General features: G+C 45.1%; 1 protein-coding gene across 2 annotated transcripts in view; it reads left to right on the plus strand.

The window, feature by feature from the left end:
• Nucleotides 1-14,387, plus strand: part of eif2d (eukaryotic translation initiation factor 2D) — a 53,558-nt gene extending 39,171 nt beyond the window's left edge. For both annotated transcript variants that reach the window (XM_072479897.1, XM_072479898.1), the window contains exons 11-16: nt 3,064-3,153; nt 5,007-5,102; nt 8,705-8,825; nt 12,840-13,014; nt 13,871-13,948; nt 14,163-14,387. In XM_072479897.1, coding sequence (XP_072335998.1) covers nt 3,064-3,153; nt 5,007-5,102; nt 8,705-8,825; nt 12,840-13,014; nt 13,871-13,944 — 556 coding nt within the window. In that variant the 3' untranslated portion in view covers nt 13,945-13,948; nt 14,163-14,387. The remainder of the gene's footprint in view (nt 1-3,063; nt 3,154-5,006; nt 5,103-8,704; nt 8,826-12,839; nt 13,015-13,870; nt 13,949-14,162) is intronic.
• The last annotated feature ends 213 nt before the right edge of the window (nt 14,388-14,600 follow it).

Here is a 14,600-nt window from a genome sequence, read left to right on the forward strand (position 1 = left end):
CCGACCCAAATAACCTGAGCCATTTCCTCATCTCCCATTATTAAATCTCCCTTCTCATCCTCTAAAGGACCAATATTTACCTTAGCCTCTCTTTTTTGTTTTATATATTTGTAGATACTTTTACTATCTGTTTTTATATTCTGAGCAAGTTTACTCTCATCATCTATCTTGCTCTTCTTTATAGCTTTTTTAGTAGCTTTCTGTTGCCCCCTAAAGATTTCCCAGTCCTCTAGTCTCCCACTAATTTTTGCCACTTTGTATGCTTTTTCCTTCAATTTGATACTCTCCCTTATTTCCTGAGATATCCACGGTCGATTTTCCCTCTTTCTACCGTCCTTCCTTTTTGTTGGTATAAACCTTTGCTGAGCACTGAAAAAAATGGTTGGAAGGTTCTGCACTGTTCCTCAACTTTTTCACCATAAAGTCTTTGCTCCCTGTCTACCTTAACTAGCTCTTCTCTCATCCCTTTGTAATCTCCTTTGTTTAAGCACAAAACACTCGTGTTTGATTTTACCTGCTCACCCTCCATCTGTATTTTAAATTCCACCATATTGTGATCGCTCCTTCAGAGAGGATCCCTAACTATGAGATAATTAATCAATCCTGTCTCATTACACAGGACCAGATCTAGGATCACTTGTTCCCTCGTAGATTCCATTACATACTGTTCTTGGCAACTGTTGCGGATACATTCTATAAACTCCTCCTCAAAGCTGCCTTGACCGACCTGGTTAAACCAACCGACATGTAGATTGAAATCCCCCATGATAACTGCAGTACCATTTCTACATGCATCCGTTATTTATTTGTTTACTGCCTGCTCCACCATAATGTTACTATTTGGTAGCCTATAGACTACTCCTAGCAGTGACTTTTTCGCCTTTCTATTCCTGATTTCCACCCAAATGGATTCAACCTTATCCTCCATAGCACCGATGTCCTCCCTTACTATTGCCCGGATGTCATCTTTAAATAACAGAGCTACACCACCTCCCTTACCATTCACTCTGTCCTTCCGAATAGTTTGATACCCTTGAATATTTAACTCCCAGTCGTAACCATCCTTTAACCGTGTTTCAGTAATGGCCACTAAATCATAGTCATTCACAATGATTTGCGCCATCAACTCATTTATCTTATTCCGAATACTGCGAACATTCAGGTAAAGTACACTTATGTTGGCTTTTATACCTCTGTTTTGAAACTTAACACCTTGATCAGTAACCTCTCCTAAGTTATTTTTCCTCTTAACTTTTCTCCTAATTTTCCTTGTCGTTGAACCCATATCTTCATGTAACAACCAGCTGCGTCGCTTTCGATTTATGTTTTTACTTCCTGTTTTATTCCTTTTAGTATTACTGGGCCTATTCACTGAGCTCCCCTCAGTCACTGTACCTTGTACTGTCGCCCTTTTTGATTTTTGACTATGGCTTCTCTGCCTTACACTTTCCCCCTTACTGCAGGCTTTTGTTTCTGTCCCTGTTTTACTACCTTCCAACTTCCTGCATCGTTTCCCATCCCCCTGCTGATTTGTTCTGTTGTAGGTGTAACATAAGTGGCTTCCTTGTGGTGCACTTGACAAAGGAAGGTTCAGACGTGGAGATAACTTCAACACGTTTATTAAACTATTTACACTTCTATTACTCGGGTTCGATACTACTGCTAATCCTACTATAGCTACCCAGACTGACTAACCAGTTGCTGAAATCCACGTGGTGGGAGTGATATTGAATCAACCCTGTATCTGTACTCACTGACTGTCTCCACTGGAAAGAGGCAGATCATGTGTGTGGTGTCCTTTATATATGGGTTGGTGTAATGCCCCCTTGTGGTCGTGTCACCTCCTTGTGTATCGTGAATGTCCATTGGTTGTGTCCTATCTACTTGATCTATTGGTTGCGTGTGTGTGTGTGATGTCTTTGGTGCTCCCTCTAGTGTCTAGCTAGCCTACATGCATTTACATTGATGCACATCACCACACCTGCCACATTAGTTTAAACACTCCCCAACCGCTCTAGCAAATAGCCCCCCCCGAGAACATCAGTTCCAGTCCTGCCCAGGTGTAACCCATCCAGTTTGTACAGGTCCAGAACCGGTCCCAATGCCCCTCTGAAACCCTCCCCCTGACACCATCCCTTCAGCCACGTATTCATCCTATATATCCTGTCATTTCTACTCTGACTAGCATTTCAAGCACTCTACGCCCTTATACTTCTCTCCATCACTGACAGTGGCGCACCTTTTTTTTCATAGAATTTACAGTGCAGAGGGAGGCCATTCGACCCTTGAAAGAACACCCTACTTAAGCCCACACCTTCACCCCACCCCCATAACCCAGTAACCCCACCTATCCGTTGGCACTAAGGGGCAATTTAGTATGGCCAATTCACCTAACCCGAACATCTTTGGACTGTGAGAGGAAACCGGAGCACCTGGAGGAAACCCACGCAGACACGAGGAGAACGTGCAGACTCCGCACAGACAGTGACCCAAGCCGGGAATCAAACCTGGGTCCCAGGCGCTGTGAAGCAACAGTGCTACCTTGCCACCCTTGTAAGATCCTTTATTGAATTATGATTTCCTAGTCTACCATTCTTTCCAGTTGGCACAAAAACCTTCAATAATGTGACACATGTTTCTGATATTCACATAACATATACCGTCAAACATTACTACTGATAGCATTTAATTTTCTTCCACCAACTCTCTCTCTGGTCTCTGGGAGAGATTTGTAATTTTCTTTTACTGATTAATGGACAATCTCCCCCAGGAACTGATTCAATATTACTGAAAGTCTTATTTTACTTCACATTCATTCTTTGTGGAAAGAGACTGATCCAGCAGTCTCGGCTGAATTCTGGTTTGGGTCTCACAGGTAGGTTAATCCACTGAACCACTCTGATCCCCACATGGTTCCTTAAACATGCGTCCAGATTGCAAAGCATTAAACATGCATCCAGATTGCAAAGTATTAAACATGCATCCAGATTGCAAAGTATCTTTGGAGATTCAGAATTCTTTCTTTATTTGATTTCCTGATAAATTTGTTTCCATTCTGTTTAGAAAAGGTGCAACCCTCTCAAATGCAGATGTTAGAAGCATCATCACAACTTACGTAAAGTCCAATGAACTGATAGACGACTACAATAAAAAGTAAGTAATCCACATGGTAATATCAATCTTACAAATATTTCAAACTTTTCAGCAAGAATTTGGGAAAGAACAAACAATTTGTGCATCTGGCAACTTAGTGGCGGAAGGGGGGGGTACATTTAACTTCTTGAAGCGTCTGGGACAGCTGTAAAAGCCCGGCGCAAAAACATACGCAGAAATAATGGAAATTCTGCAGGGTCAGTATTCACCAAAACCTTTAGCCATCGCAGAAAGGTTCAGATTTCTCTCTCAATGCCAGCAAAACTAAAGAGCTGGTAATTGACTTCAGGAAGCAAAGTACTGTACACACCCCTGTCAGCATCAACGGGGCCGAGGTGGAGATGGTTAGCAGTTTCAAATTCCTGGGGGTGCACATCTCCAAAAATCTGTCCTGGTCCACCCACGTCGACGCTACCACCAAGAAAGCACAACAGCACCTATACTTCCTCAGGAAACTAAGGAAATTCGGCATGTCCACATTGACTCTTACCAACTTTTACAGATGCACCATAGAAAACATCTATCGGGCTGCATCACAGCCTGGTATGGCAACTGCTCGGCCCAGGACCGCAAGAAACTTCAGAGAGTCGTGAACACAGCCCAGTCCATCACACGAACCTGCCTCCCATCCATTGACTCCATCTACACCTCCCGCTGCCTGGGGAAAGCGGGCAGTATAATCAAAGATCCCTCCCACCTGGCTTACTCGCGCTTCCAACTTCCATCGGACAGGAGATACAGAAGTCTGAGAACACGCACGAACAGACTCAAAAACAGCTTCTTTCTCACTGTCACCAGACTCCTAAATGACCCTCTTATGGACTGACCTCATTAACACTACACCCTGTATGCTTCACCCGATGCCAGTGCTTATGTAGTTACATTGTATATGTTGTGTTGCCCTATTATGTATTTTCTTTTATTCCCTTTTCTTCTCATGTACTTAATGATCTGTTGAGCTGCTCGCAGAAAAATACTTTTCACTGTACCTCGGTACACGTGACAATAAACAAATTCAATCCAATCCAGATTTCATAAACGCACCAAGAAGAAGGTGAATTGATTACACAGTTTGTAACTACTCTGAAAACATTGCAAATTCGGGGAGGTGTTAAACGATACCATCAGAGATAGTTTAGTCATTGGTTTAAGGTACAAAGCTATTCAAAAGCGGTTGTTAACCGAAAGCAATTTGACCTTAAAGAAAGCTTTGAAAGTTGCTGTATTAATGGAATTCACAGTCAATGAAGCTCAAAAGTTGAGTTTGAGCATAAGAATTCACAAGGTGTCAGCTGAAACTCGAACAGTCTCGCACTTGCCATAGGTGTGCAAAAACCAGGCATTCAGCAGCAGATTGTTGGTGCAAAGACATCATGTGCGGGAATTGTCGCAGAAATGGCCTCATTGAACGTGCTTGTTGGAAAAGTAACAAGATTCAGGCAAACGTTGCAGGAAGCAAAATCCAAATAAACCAATAGCAAGCTGAATCAAAAGATCAGTGTCCAGGTGGTACAAGGAGGATGTGAGAAGGAACTCGATTCACAGTCTGAAGGTGGAACTGTCGTTTAATGTACTAGCTATTGCTGGTAAAAAGTAGCCAGGATGATTTATTTCATGTCTTGGGATGACAACTAGGAAGAGTACAAGTAACATTGTGATTTTATTGTCATGTAAAATTACTCCCATATTCCTGAAAGGGATATACATCAAAATGGATTAGCATTTCAATATTACAATTCTTAATAAAATAAATCTTCATCTATGATATTTGTTTCAGTCTAGAAGTATATGATTAGATTTTTGTGGTTTCTGCATTTCACAGGGATAATGTCATTTTTGTCTTATTTTCTCAGTTATGTAGTCATTAATCCTATTCTTTGTGATTGCCTATTGGAAAAATCTGAGCACCATACCATAGCTAAACTCACGTGGGATGACCTCTTTACCAGGTAAGTAGAACTATTAAAATGTTGCACTCTGGCTGAAATGTTACATTATCTACTGAGATAATGCACCATTAGGATTGACAAAAGCGTGCCTTTAACAGAAAATAATAACTCAGAAGGTGCGTAATCAGATAAAAAATCAATGCCGTGACAAGGAAGGAGATATTAGGAGGGCTGACCAAATTCTTGGCTAAAGAGTTGAGGAGGGTGCTGAAGAGAGTCTTCTGGGTTGAGAAGTGGGGATGCTTCCAGAGAGAACTCCAAAGCTCAGTCATAGAATCATGCCGCACAGAAAAGGCCCTCCAGCCCATCATGTCTGCGCCGGACAAAACAACCACCAAAACGTTCTAATCTCATTTTCCAGCACTTGGGCCATAGCCGCGTCTGCCCTGGGATCGCAAATGCACATCTATTAAATGTTAGGAGGGTCTCTGCCTCCACCACCCTTTCAGGCAGCGAGTTCCATACTCCCACCACCCTCTGGGTAAAAATATTTTCCCTCACTTCCCCTCTAAACCTCCTGCCTCTTACCTTAAATCTATGCCCCCTGGTCATCGATCCCTCCACCAAGGGGAAAAGTTGTTTCAGTCTATCTATGCCCCTCATAATTTCATACATCTCAATCATGTCCCTCATCAGTCTCCTCTGCTTTAAGAAAAACAATCCATGTCTATCCAATCTCCCTTCATAACTAAAACTCTCCAGCCCAGGCAACATCCTGGTAAATTCAGTGCGATCACATCCCCCCTACAATGTGGATTCCAGAACTGTACACAATACTCTAGCTGTGGTCAACCAATGTTTTATACAGTTCTAACATAATCTCCCTGCTCTGAAACTCTATGCCTCGGCTAATAAAGGCAAATGTACCTTCTTAACCACGGTATCCACCTGCTCTGCTACTTAAGAGACCGGTGTACATGCACACCAAGATCACTCTGATCCCCTGCGCTTCCAGGGGTCCTGCCGTTTATCCTGTATTCCCTTGCCTTGTTTGTCCTGCTCATCATCTCAAACGTATCCGGATTGAATTCCATTGGCCACTGATCAGCCCATCTGACCAGCCCGTCAATATCCTCCTGTAATCTAAGGCTATCCTCCTCACTGCCTATCTCCCCGCCAGTTTTCGTATCATCTGCAAACTTACTGATCAACCGTCCTACATTCATACCTAAATCATTTAGATAAACCACAAACAGCAAGGGCCCCAACACTGATCCCTGTGGGACCCCACTGGACACAGGCTTCCTGTCAGGAAAACGCCCCTCGACCATCACCCTCTGCTTACTGCCACTTCGCTATCAGTCCCCCATGTGGGACCTTGCTGAAGTCCGCTACACTCCTGGTCACCTCTTTGAAACATTCAATCAAGTTGGTTAGACTCGACCTCCCCTAAACAAAACCATGAGCGAAATTCTCCGGTATCGGCGCGATGTCCGCCGACCGGCGCCAAAAATGGCGCAAATCAGTCGGGCATCGCGCCGCCCCAAAGGTGCGGAATCCTCCGCATCTTGGGGGGCCGAGCCCTAACCCTGAGGGGCTAGGCCGGCGCCGGACTGATTTCTGCCCCGCCAGCTGGCGCGGAAATGACATCTCCGGGCGGCGCATGCGCGGGAGCGTTAGCGGCCGCTCACGGCATCCCCGCGCATGCACAGTGGAGGAAGTCTCTTCCGCCTCCGCCATGGTGGAGACCGTGGCGAAGGCGGAAGGAAAAGAGTGCCCCCCCGGCACAGGCCCGCCCGCGGATCGGTGGGCCCCGATCGCGGGCCAGGCTACCGTGGGGGCACCCCCCGGGGCCAGATCGCCCCGCGCCCCCCCCCCCACCCCCCCAGGGCCCCGGAGCCCGCCCGCGCCGCCTTGTCCCGCCGGTAAGGTAGGTGGTTTAATCTACGCCGGCGGGACAGGCATTCTAGCAGCGGGACTTCGGCCCATCCGGGCCGGAGAATCGCGGGGGGGGGGGCCGCCAACCGGCGTGGCGCGATTCCCGCCCACACCGAGTCAACGGTGTCGGAGAATTCGGCAACCAGCGGGGGCAGGATTCACACCAGCCCCCGGCGATTCTCCGACCCGGCGGGGGATCGGAGAATCTCGCCCCATGTTCTTGATTAATCCCTACCTCTCGAAATGCAGATTAATTCTGTCTCAGAATTGCTTCCAATAGTTTCCCCATAACTGAGGTCAGACTGACTGGCTGTAGTTTCCTGGTTTCTGCGAGCTCTCCCCAACAGATCCACTTTTTACTTAAATTATAATCGTTCTAATATTTTCCCTATTTATTTTCTTTTCTTCCCTTTTCTTCCCATGTACTTAATGGTCTGTTGAGCTGCTCGCAGAAAAATACTTTGCACTGTACCTCGGTACACGTGACAGTAAACAAATCCAATCCCTTCCTCCCTTCTTGAATAATGGTACCACATCGGCTATCCTCCAGTCCTCCGGAACCTCTCCTGTGACCAGAGAGGAATTGAAAATTATTGCCAGCGCCCCTGCTATTTCCTCCCTTGCCTCACTCAACAGCCTGGGATACATTTCACTTTGCACAGGAGATTTATTAACTTTTAAGCCTGGTAGACCACTCAGAACCTCCTTTCTGTCTATGTTAATCTCTTTATTTTTAGTAAGAAGTCTTACGACACCAGGTTAAAGTCCAACAGGTTTGTTTCGAATCATTAGCATTCTGAACACAGCTCCTTCCTCAGGTGAATCTCAAGTGAGGAAGGAGCAGCGCTCCGAAAGCTAGTGATTCGAAACAAACCTTTTGGACTTTAACCTGGTGTTGTAAGACTTCTTGCTGTGCTCACCCCAGTCCAACGCCGGCATCTCCACGTTATGGCTACCATCTTTATTTTTATTACAGTCCTTCTCCCTGACTTCTACATCCACACTGCCTCTCTCACGAGTGAACACCAACACAAAGTATTCATTTAGAACCCAACCTACATCCTCCGGCTCCACACACAAATTACCCCTGTGGTCCTTAAATGGCCCTACTCTTTCCCGAGTTATCCTTTTACCCTTAATGCAAACAATTTAGGATTTTCCTTTATTTCACCTGCCAGTATCCTTTCATACCCACTTTTTGCTCTCTTAATTTACTTTTTAAGTTCCCTCTTGCACATTCTATTCACCTCTCGAGCCTCCCTATAAGCCTCACTAAGTGCCAGATGTCTGAACACAGAGCTGCCACTGGGGCACATACGGAATGGGGGATTGCACAAGTGGCAGAGTTGGCAGTATGCTGAGTTCTCGGATAGCTGTATGGCTGAGGAAGGTTATATTGATTAGAAACACAATAAAAATATTAAATTTCAGGCCTTGCGGGACCGGGAACCAATGTAAATACAACTGTGTTTTTTTTAAATTCTCAATCTGTTTCCAAGTTTTGTTCTCATTCTTCACATACCTTCAAATGAATTAGGAAATGTTCTGTATTTTACTTTTAAAGTATGCAAGCATGCAAGGATAGCTTCATTAATATTATAGGAGCTGTCAGTGATTCCCCTCAAAAGGATGGGTTTAATCAAACTTTAATCAAATTTTAATCAAATGTTGTGCTTCATCTGATTTGCTGCTGTAGTCAATTACAGCTTGAGTCTGTGTTGCAGGTGCCTGAAGAGGCTGCAGGAATGTCATCAAGTGACTTTCCCTGGACAAAATCCAGTTGTTCGGAAAGGTGGAATTAAACCCATTAACATTGATGTAGCACAGCGCAGTTCAAACAAGAAGGTCAGTAGCTGAAAGCCATTTATCAGCGGGACTAGAATGGATGCTTCTCAGTTAATTAAAATCAAGTTGAGGGATTTAGGCAACATCTCCTGAATGGCTTATGGTTATTCGCTGCATTTTTACTGTGTTCATTCTTAGTGGGTTTCCAGCCTGTGTTTAAGGTTGCAAAGTTTCTCTACATTTCTGTTTCTCCCCACTATCATTTGTTCTCATTTGAAGATGCAACATGAAATGGGAACTGAAGAAGTGTTGGTATATGATATATTGGTGTGTGTCTATGTCTATACAGTATGGGCGCGATTCTCTATTCCCGCGACTAAGTGCCCACGCCGTTGTGAACGCCGTCGAGGTTCACGACGGCGCGAAACGGCCCCGATCACGACCGATTCGGGGCCCGAAAATGGGCTAGGATCGGGGCCGCGAGAAACTCGGGGCGTGTCGCGAAAGCAGCGTCGTCAACACGCACCGAGCATTGGCGCCGCGTAAATGACACGGCCGGCGCCGCGTAACTGGCGTCACCCGCGCATGCGTGGATGCCGTCCTCCCCGAGGCCGCCCCGCAAGAAAATGTCGGCTGGAATTTGCGGGGCGGCGGAGGAAAGGAGGTCCTCCTTCAGAGAGGCTGATCGGTGGGCACCGATCGCGGGCCAGACCACTTTTAAGTCCTACCCCGGTGAAAGAACACTCCTCGTCCCCCCCCCCCCCCCAGCGTTCCCGCGCTGTTCCCGTCGGCAGCGACCAGGTGTGGATGGCGATGGCCGGAAGCCGTTGTTTTGGGCAGGCCGCTCGGCCCATCCGGGCCGGAGAATAGCGGGTGTAGCGGAGAATCGCCATTTTGGGTGTCCCGGGCGATTCTCCGGCCTGCGCCACGCAGAACTCGACGGGGCCGCTCTCGCCGCTTGGGTGAATCGCGGGAGGGCATCGGACCGGCGTCGCGGGGAAAAATGGCGCACCAGGCAATTCTCCCAAACGGCGCGGGAGCGGAGAATCGCGCCCTATATGTCTGGGGCTGGTTTAGCACAGTGGGCTAAACAGCTGACTTGGAATGCAGAACAAGGCAACAGCGCAGGTTCAATTCCCGCACCGGCCTCCCCGAACAGGTGCCGGAATGTGTCGACTAGGAGCTTTTCACAGTAACTTCATTGAAGCCTACTTGTGACAATAAGCGATTATTATTATTATTATTATTATTATTATATATAAGATGTAGAATATGCAGGGTTACTGTTTGTCGTTATCTTGCATGACTAGGATGTATTTTTTCACAGCAGTTTTGGAATGCAGTGCTTGTTGTGTTGTATTCTGTATACACAGGAGAGTTGCTTCATTTTTATAGCAATTTAATCTAACTTAGCCGGAAGGCTATTTAGAAGAAATATTTTATTTATTTCTTGAGTCAGATTCATGCTGGATAAAAGTGGCAGCACAGTGGTTAGCACAGTTGCTTCACAGCTCCAGGGTCCCAGGTTCGATTCCGGCTTGCGTCACTGTCTGTGCGGAGTCTGCACGTTCTCCCCGTGTCTGCGTGGGTTTCCTCCGAGTGCTCCAGTTTCCTCCCACAGTCCAAAGATGTGCAGGTTAGGTGGATTGGCCATGATAAATTGCCCTTAGTGTCCAAAAAAGGTTAGGAGGGGTTATTGGGTTACGGGGATAGGGTGGAAGTGAGGGCTTAAGTGGGTCAGTGCAGACTCGATGGGCCAAATGGCCTCCTTCTGCACTCTCTGTTCTATGTTTGTGTGTGTGTGTGTGTGTGTGTGGGTTGGTTCTGTCCCCACTGTGTTTCTGTTGTGCTTAGAGAGGTCTGGGTTGTGAAGACTAAATAAAAGGCAGTAGATTTGGGTGTTGCTTAGCAACTGGGGCCTTGTAAGATTATTATGTAAAGTGAAAGCGCATGGGATTGCGGATAATCTTTTGAGATGGATAGAAAGTTGGTTAGCTGACAAGAAGCAAGAGTTGGTATAAATGGGTCTTTTTCCGAATGGCAGCTAGTGACCAGTGCGATGCCACCGGGTTCAGTGCTGGGACTCCAGCTGGTCACATTATATATTAATGATTTGGACGAGGCAACTAAGTATATTATCTCCAAATTTGCAGATGATACAAAGTTGGGTGGGAGGGTGAGCTGTGAGGAGGATGCAGAGATGCTTCAACGGGATTTGGACTGGCTGAGTGAGTGGGCACATACCTGGCAGATTCAGTATAATGTGGATAAATGTGAGTTATCCACTTCGGTACGAAAAATAGGAAAGATTATTATTTGAATGGGTGTAAATTGAGAGAGGCGGATACTCAGCGAGACCTTGGTGTCCTCGTGCATCAGTCGCTGAAAGTAAGCGCGCAGGTACAGCAGGCAGTAAAGAAGGCAAATGGTACGTTGGCCTTCATAGCGAGAGGATTTGAGTATCAGAATAGAGATGTTTTACTGCAATTGTATAGAAAATTAGTGAGGCCACACCTGGAGTATTGAGTGCAGTTTTGGTGTCCTTAACTGGGGCTGGTTTAGCATACTGGGCTAAATCGCTGGCTTTGAAAGCAGACCAAGGCAGGCCAGCAGCACGGTTCAATTCCCGTACCAGCCTCCCCGAACAGGCACCGGAATGTGGCGACTAGGGGCTTTTCACAGTAACTTCATTGAAGCCTACTTGTGACAAGCGATTTTCATTTTTCATTTCAGGATGTTCTTGCTCTCGAGGGAGTGCAGTAAGGTTTACCAGACTGATTCCTGGGACAGCGGGACTGTCATATGAGGACAGACTAAATTGGTTAGAATTATATTCATTGGAGTTTAGAAGAGTGAGAGGGGATCTCATAGAAACTTTTAAAATTCTATCAGAAAGAATGTTCCCGATGGTGGGGAGTCCAGAACTAGAGGTCATAGTTTGAGGAGAAGGGGGAAATTTCTTCACCCAGAGAGTGGTGAATCTGTGGAATTTGCTACGACAGAAAGTAGTTGACCCTTGTACATTAAGATATACTTTGTAATCTGTGTGCAGTTGTTAAACTAAGGGGGGAGTAAAGGCACATTTTCTCTCAATCCAATTTTTTCATGTTTAATAAATGTTTTTTTTTCTTGTTGTTCAAGCTAATTAGTAGTCCTGTGATTCGGTTCCTGCAAAGTTTATTTTAAAAAGTTACGGAAGTTTGAGCCAGGACTCCATTCTGGGATCTTCCCGTCCAGTTATAACATCAACTGGGATCGTAACACTGGAGCAAACGACTGGAGCTCCCTCCCTAGTAGCACTGTGGGTGTACCTACACCACATGCGCTACATCAAGGCAGCTCACCACCACCTTCTCAAGAGCAATTAGTGATGGTCGATACATGCTGGCCGATGCCCATATCTCGAATGAAAGAAAAAAAAATGCCATGCCACCTTTTTTATCTCCCTCTCGGTGCTTTCCAACTCTCCCATTCCTACCCCAACCTGGCACTATTCTGTATCTTTCTACTTCTCGTCATCATCCCGGGCTTGAATCTCCTGGATAAGCTGAGGTTACAGTCCATGCTTTTTCAACTATTCTAAAACTCTGTTAACCATCTCCTAATCCTCACCTAACCAAGATCCACTCTTTTCACCGGACCTTGCTGACGCGCACTTGACTTTAGTCCTCCGATGCCTTCATTTTGAATTCCTATCTCTGTTTGTATCACATCATCATTTTTTTTTCTCTGTGTTCGCCTTCTCCAACCCTACAGCTCCCACCACCACTTCACTGCCGCACCCAGGAATTCTCTGTTCTTCCAACTGTTGACACTTGTGTTTTTCACTCCGTCAACTGTTCAGTTGGCTGCTGTGTTATCAGCTGTCTCAGCCTGTAATCACCCTCCTAAACACCTGGATCCCTCTATGTCTCTCTCTCGCTTTATAGTCCTGTTTTTTTAACTATCCTCTTTGGCTCTCCTGTCCTTCCATGTCTGTTTATTCCTCTTTGAAGTGCCTTGTATCTTAGAGATGCTTTATAAATGTAAGTTATTATTTTACTTGATCCATTGCTTTACTTGTGTTTTTGGCAGGTAACTATTGTTAGCAACCTTGAAGCATTTGGCTTAGATCCTCAGAGCTTGGTAAATGCCCTTCAGCAAAAAGCTCAAGCCAGTGTAACAATGCACCAGGTGCCTGGTACAAAGGACAAGATGGCACTTCAGGTTCAGGGCAACCAGGTTAATCATATTGCCAAGCTGCTAACCGGCAAGTACTGTATTTTAACTTTAAATAAAAATTCATGAGTCAAATAAAATAATTTCCTTAATTCCCAAGGCCGTAGAATTTTGTGTAATTAATGAAGTCTTTTAAATGATATGGAATGTGCTTTATATTTGGAATATTTCTGTTCTTCATGAAACATGATGAACTCTGACAATATAATGTACACGTATTGTCACAGTAACCAAAGGTCTTTTTTAAGGACGAAATGTTTATTTGGTAAAGTAAGGACATTGACACTTGTTAAGTGAAGATGTCTTTACATAAAACAGGGCAGTAATTATAAATTTGCCACTTAAGAAACCATGGATCTTGGAAGTGGACACTTATGGGGTGGCGGTGGTGGGGGGGAATGGTTTTGGGTGGGGAGGGCGGGGGTGGTTGGTGGGAGTGTGGCGGTGGTGGGCCGGAGGTACGGCGGTGGTTGGGGGGGAGGGGGGGGGGGGCGGTGGTGGACCAGGGGTACGGCGGTGGTTTGGGGGGGGGCGGTGGTGGGCCGGGGGTACGGCGGTGGTTGAGGGGGGTGGTTGGGAGGGTGATGGCAAAGACCGGCATTGGCCCCTTGGATTTTTCTTTAAAGGGAGATATTCCACTGGCAGAAGGGAGATTGCAGTAATTTCCTTATGAAGTTCACCCCCATATCTAACCCATAAATACTATCCCTTACTAAAATTAATTACTGCATGTACCATTTGTTAAATTTTATATCAAATGTATTTTAATTAAATATTGTACAATCATTCAGTTTCCAGTATGTTGACACCTTTGTAACTAACCACGAAGAAAAGGATTTAAGAATCATTTTGTTCAGTCTGACACATGTTTTCTGATTGTATTGCAGAAGAGTACAGGATTCCTGCGAAGTATATTGCCGGCTTAGACAAAGCACCCAAAACTGGCAAGAAGAAGCGATGACATGGTAATAATTATAGCCAGGGATCTGGCTACAGCAATAAAATCACTGCCGATACCTGTTCTTGTCAATTTGTTATTTGATTTGTGATATCAAACTTTCTATTAAAAATATACTAGACATCAGGTTGCTTTGCATTTTTGTATTAAATTATTCCTTTTGAAGAACCTACTGGTGCAGTTGACCCGAACTGAACGTAACGTGTGAACTTTGTGATTAGGTGAAAAGATCACCGGAAGTAATTAGCATTAGCTGCTGGAAAACTGCCTTACATGAGGGATCCTGAAGCTGAGTTACAAACGAGTTTATCTGCATCATCCCAGTCCCCGAAGACTACATAGCAGATTCCTCCACATTAAAAGTTAGAACCATTTCAATGTTACAAGATGGTGTAAAAATGTAAGTAGTTTTGTAATAAAAATTGCAAGAATTGAACAATTCAGAATTATGTGGTTATTGTGTAATATGGAAGAATATTTGAAAGGTGGGGATATTTAGGATGATTCGGTGTTGATGCAGGTGTAAAATGCGGGTGGATAAAATACAAAAGTAAATTGAAAAATCTTCTAGTTGTTTGAGCTCTCTGAAGCCAAAGTTTGAAATCACCAAATGTCTTTCCCCAAACCCATCAACCCCTTAACATGAAATAATCCTTGAC

The sequence above is a fragment of the Scyliorhinus torazame genome, chromosome 17 (genome assembly GCF_047496885.1).
Source record: "Scyliorhinus torazame isolate Kashiwa2021f chromosome 17, sScyTor2.1, whole genome shotgun sequence".
Taxonomy (NCBI): Eukaryota; Metazoa; Chordata; class Chondrichthyes; order Carcharhiniformes; family Scyliorhinidae; genus Scyliorhinus; species Scyliorhinus torazame.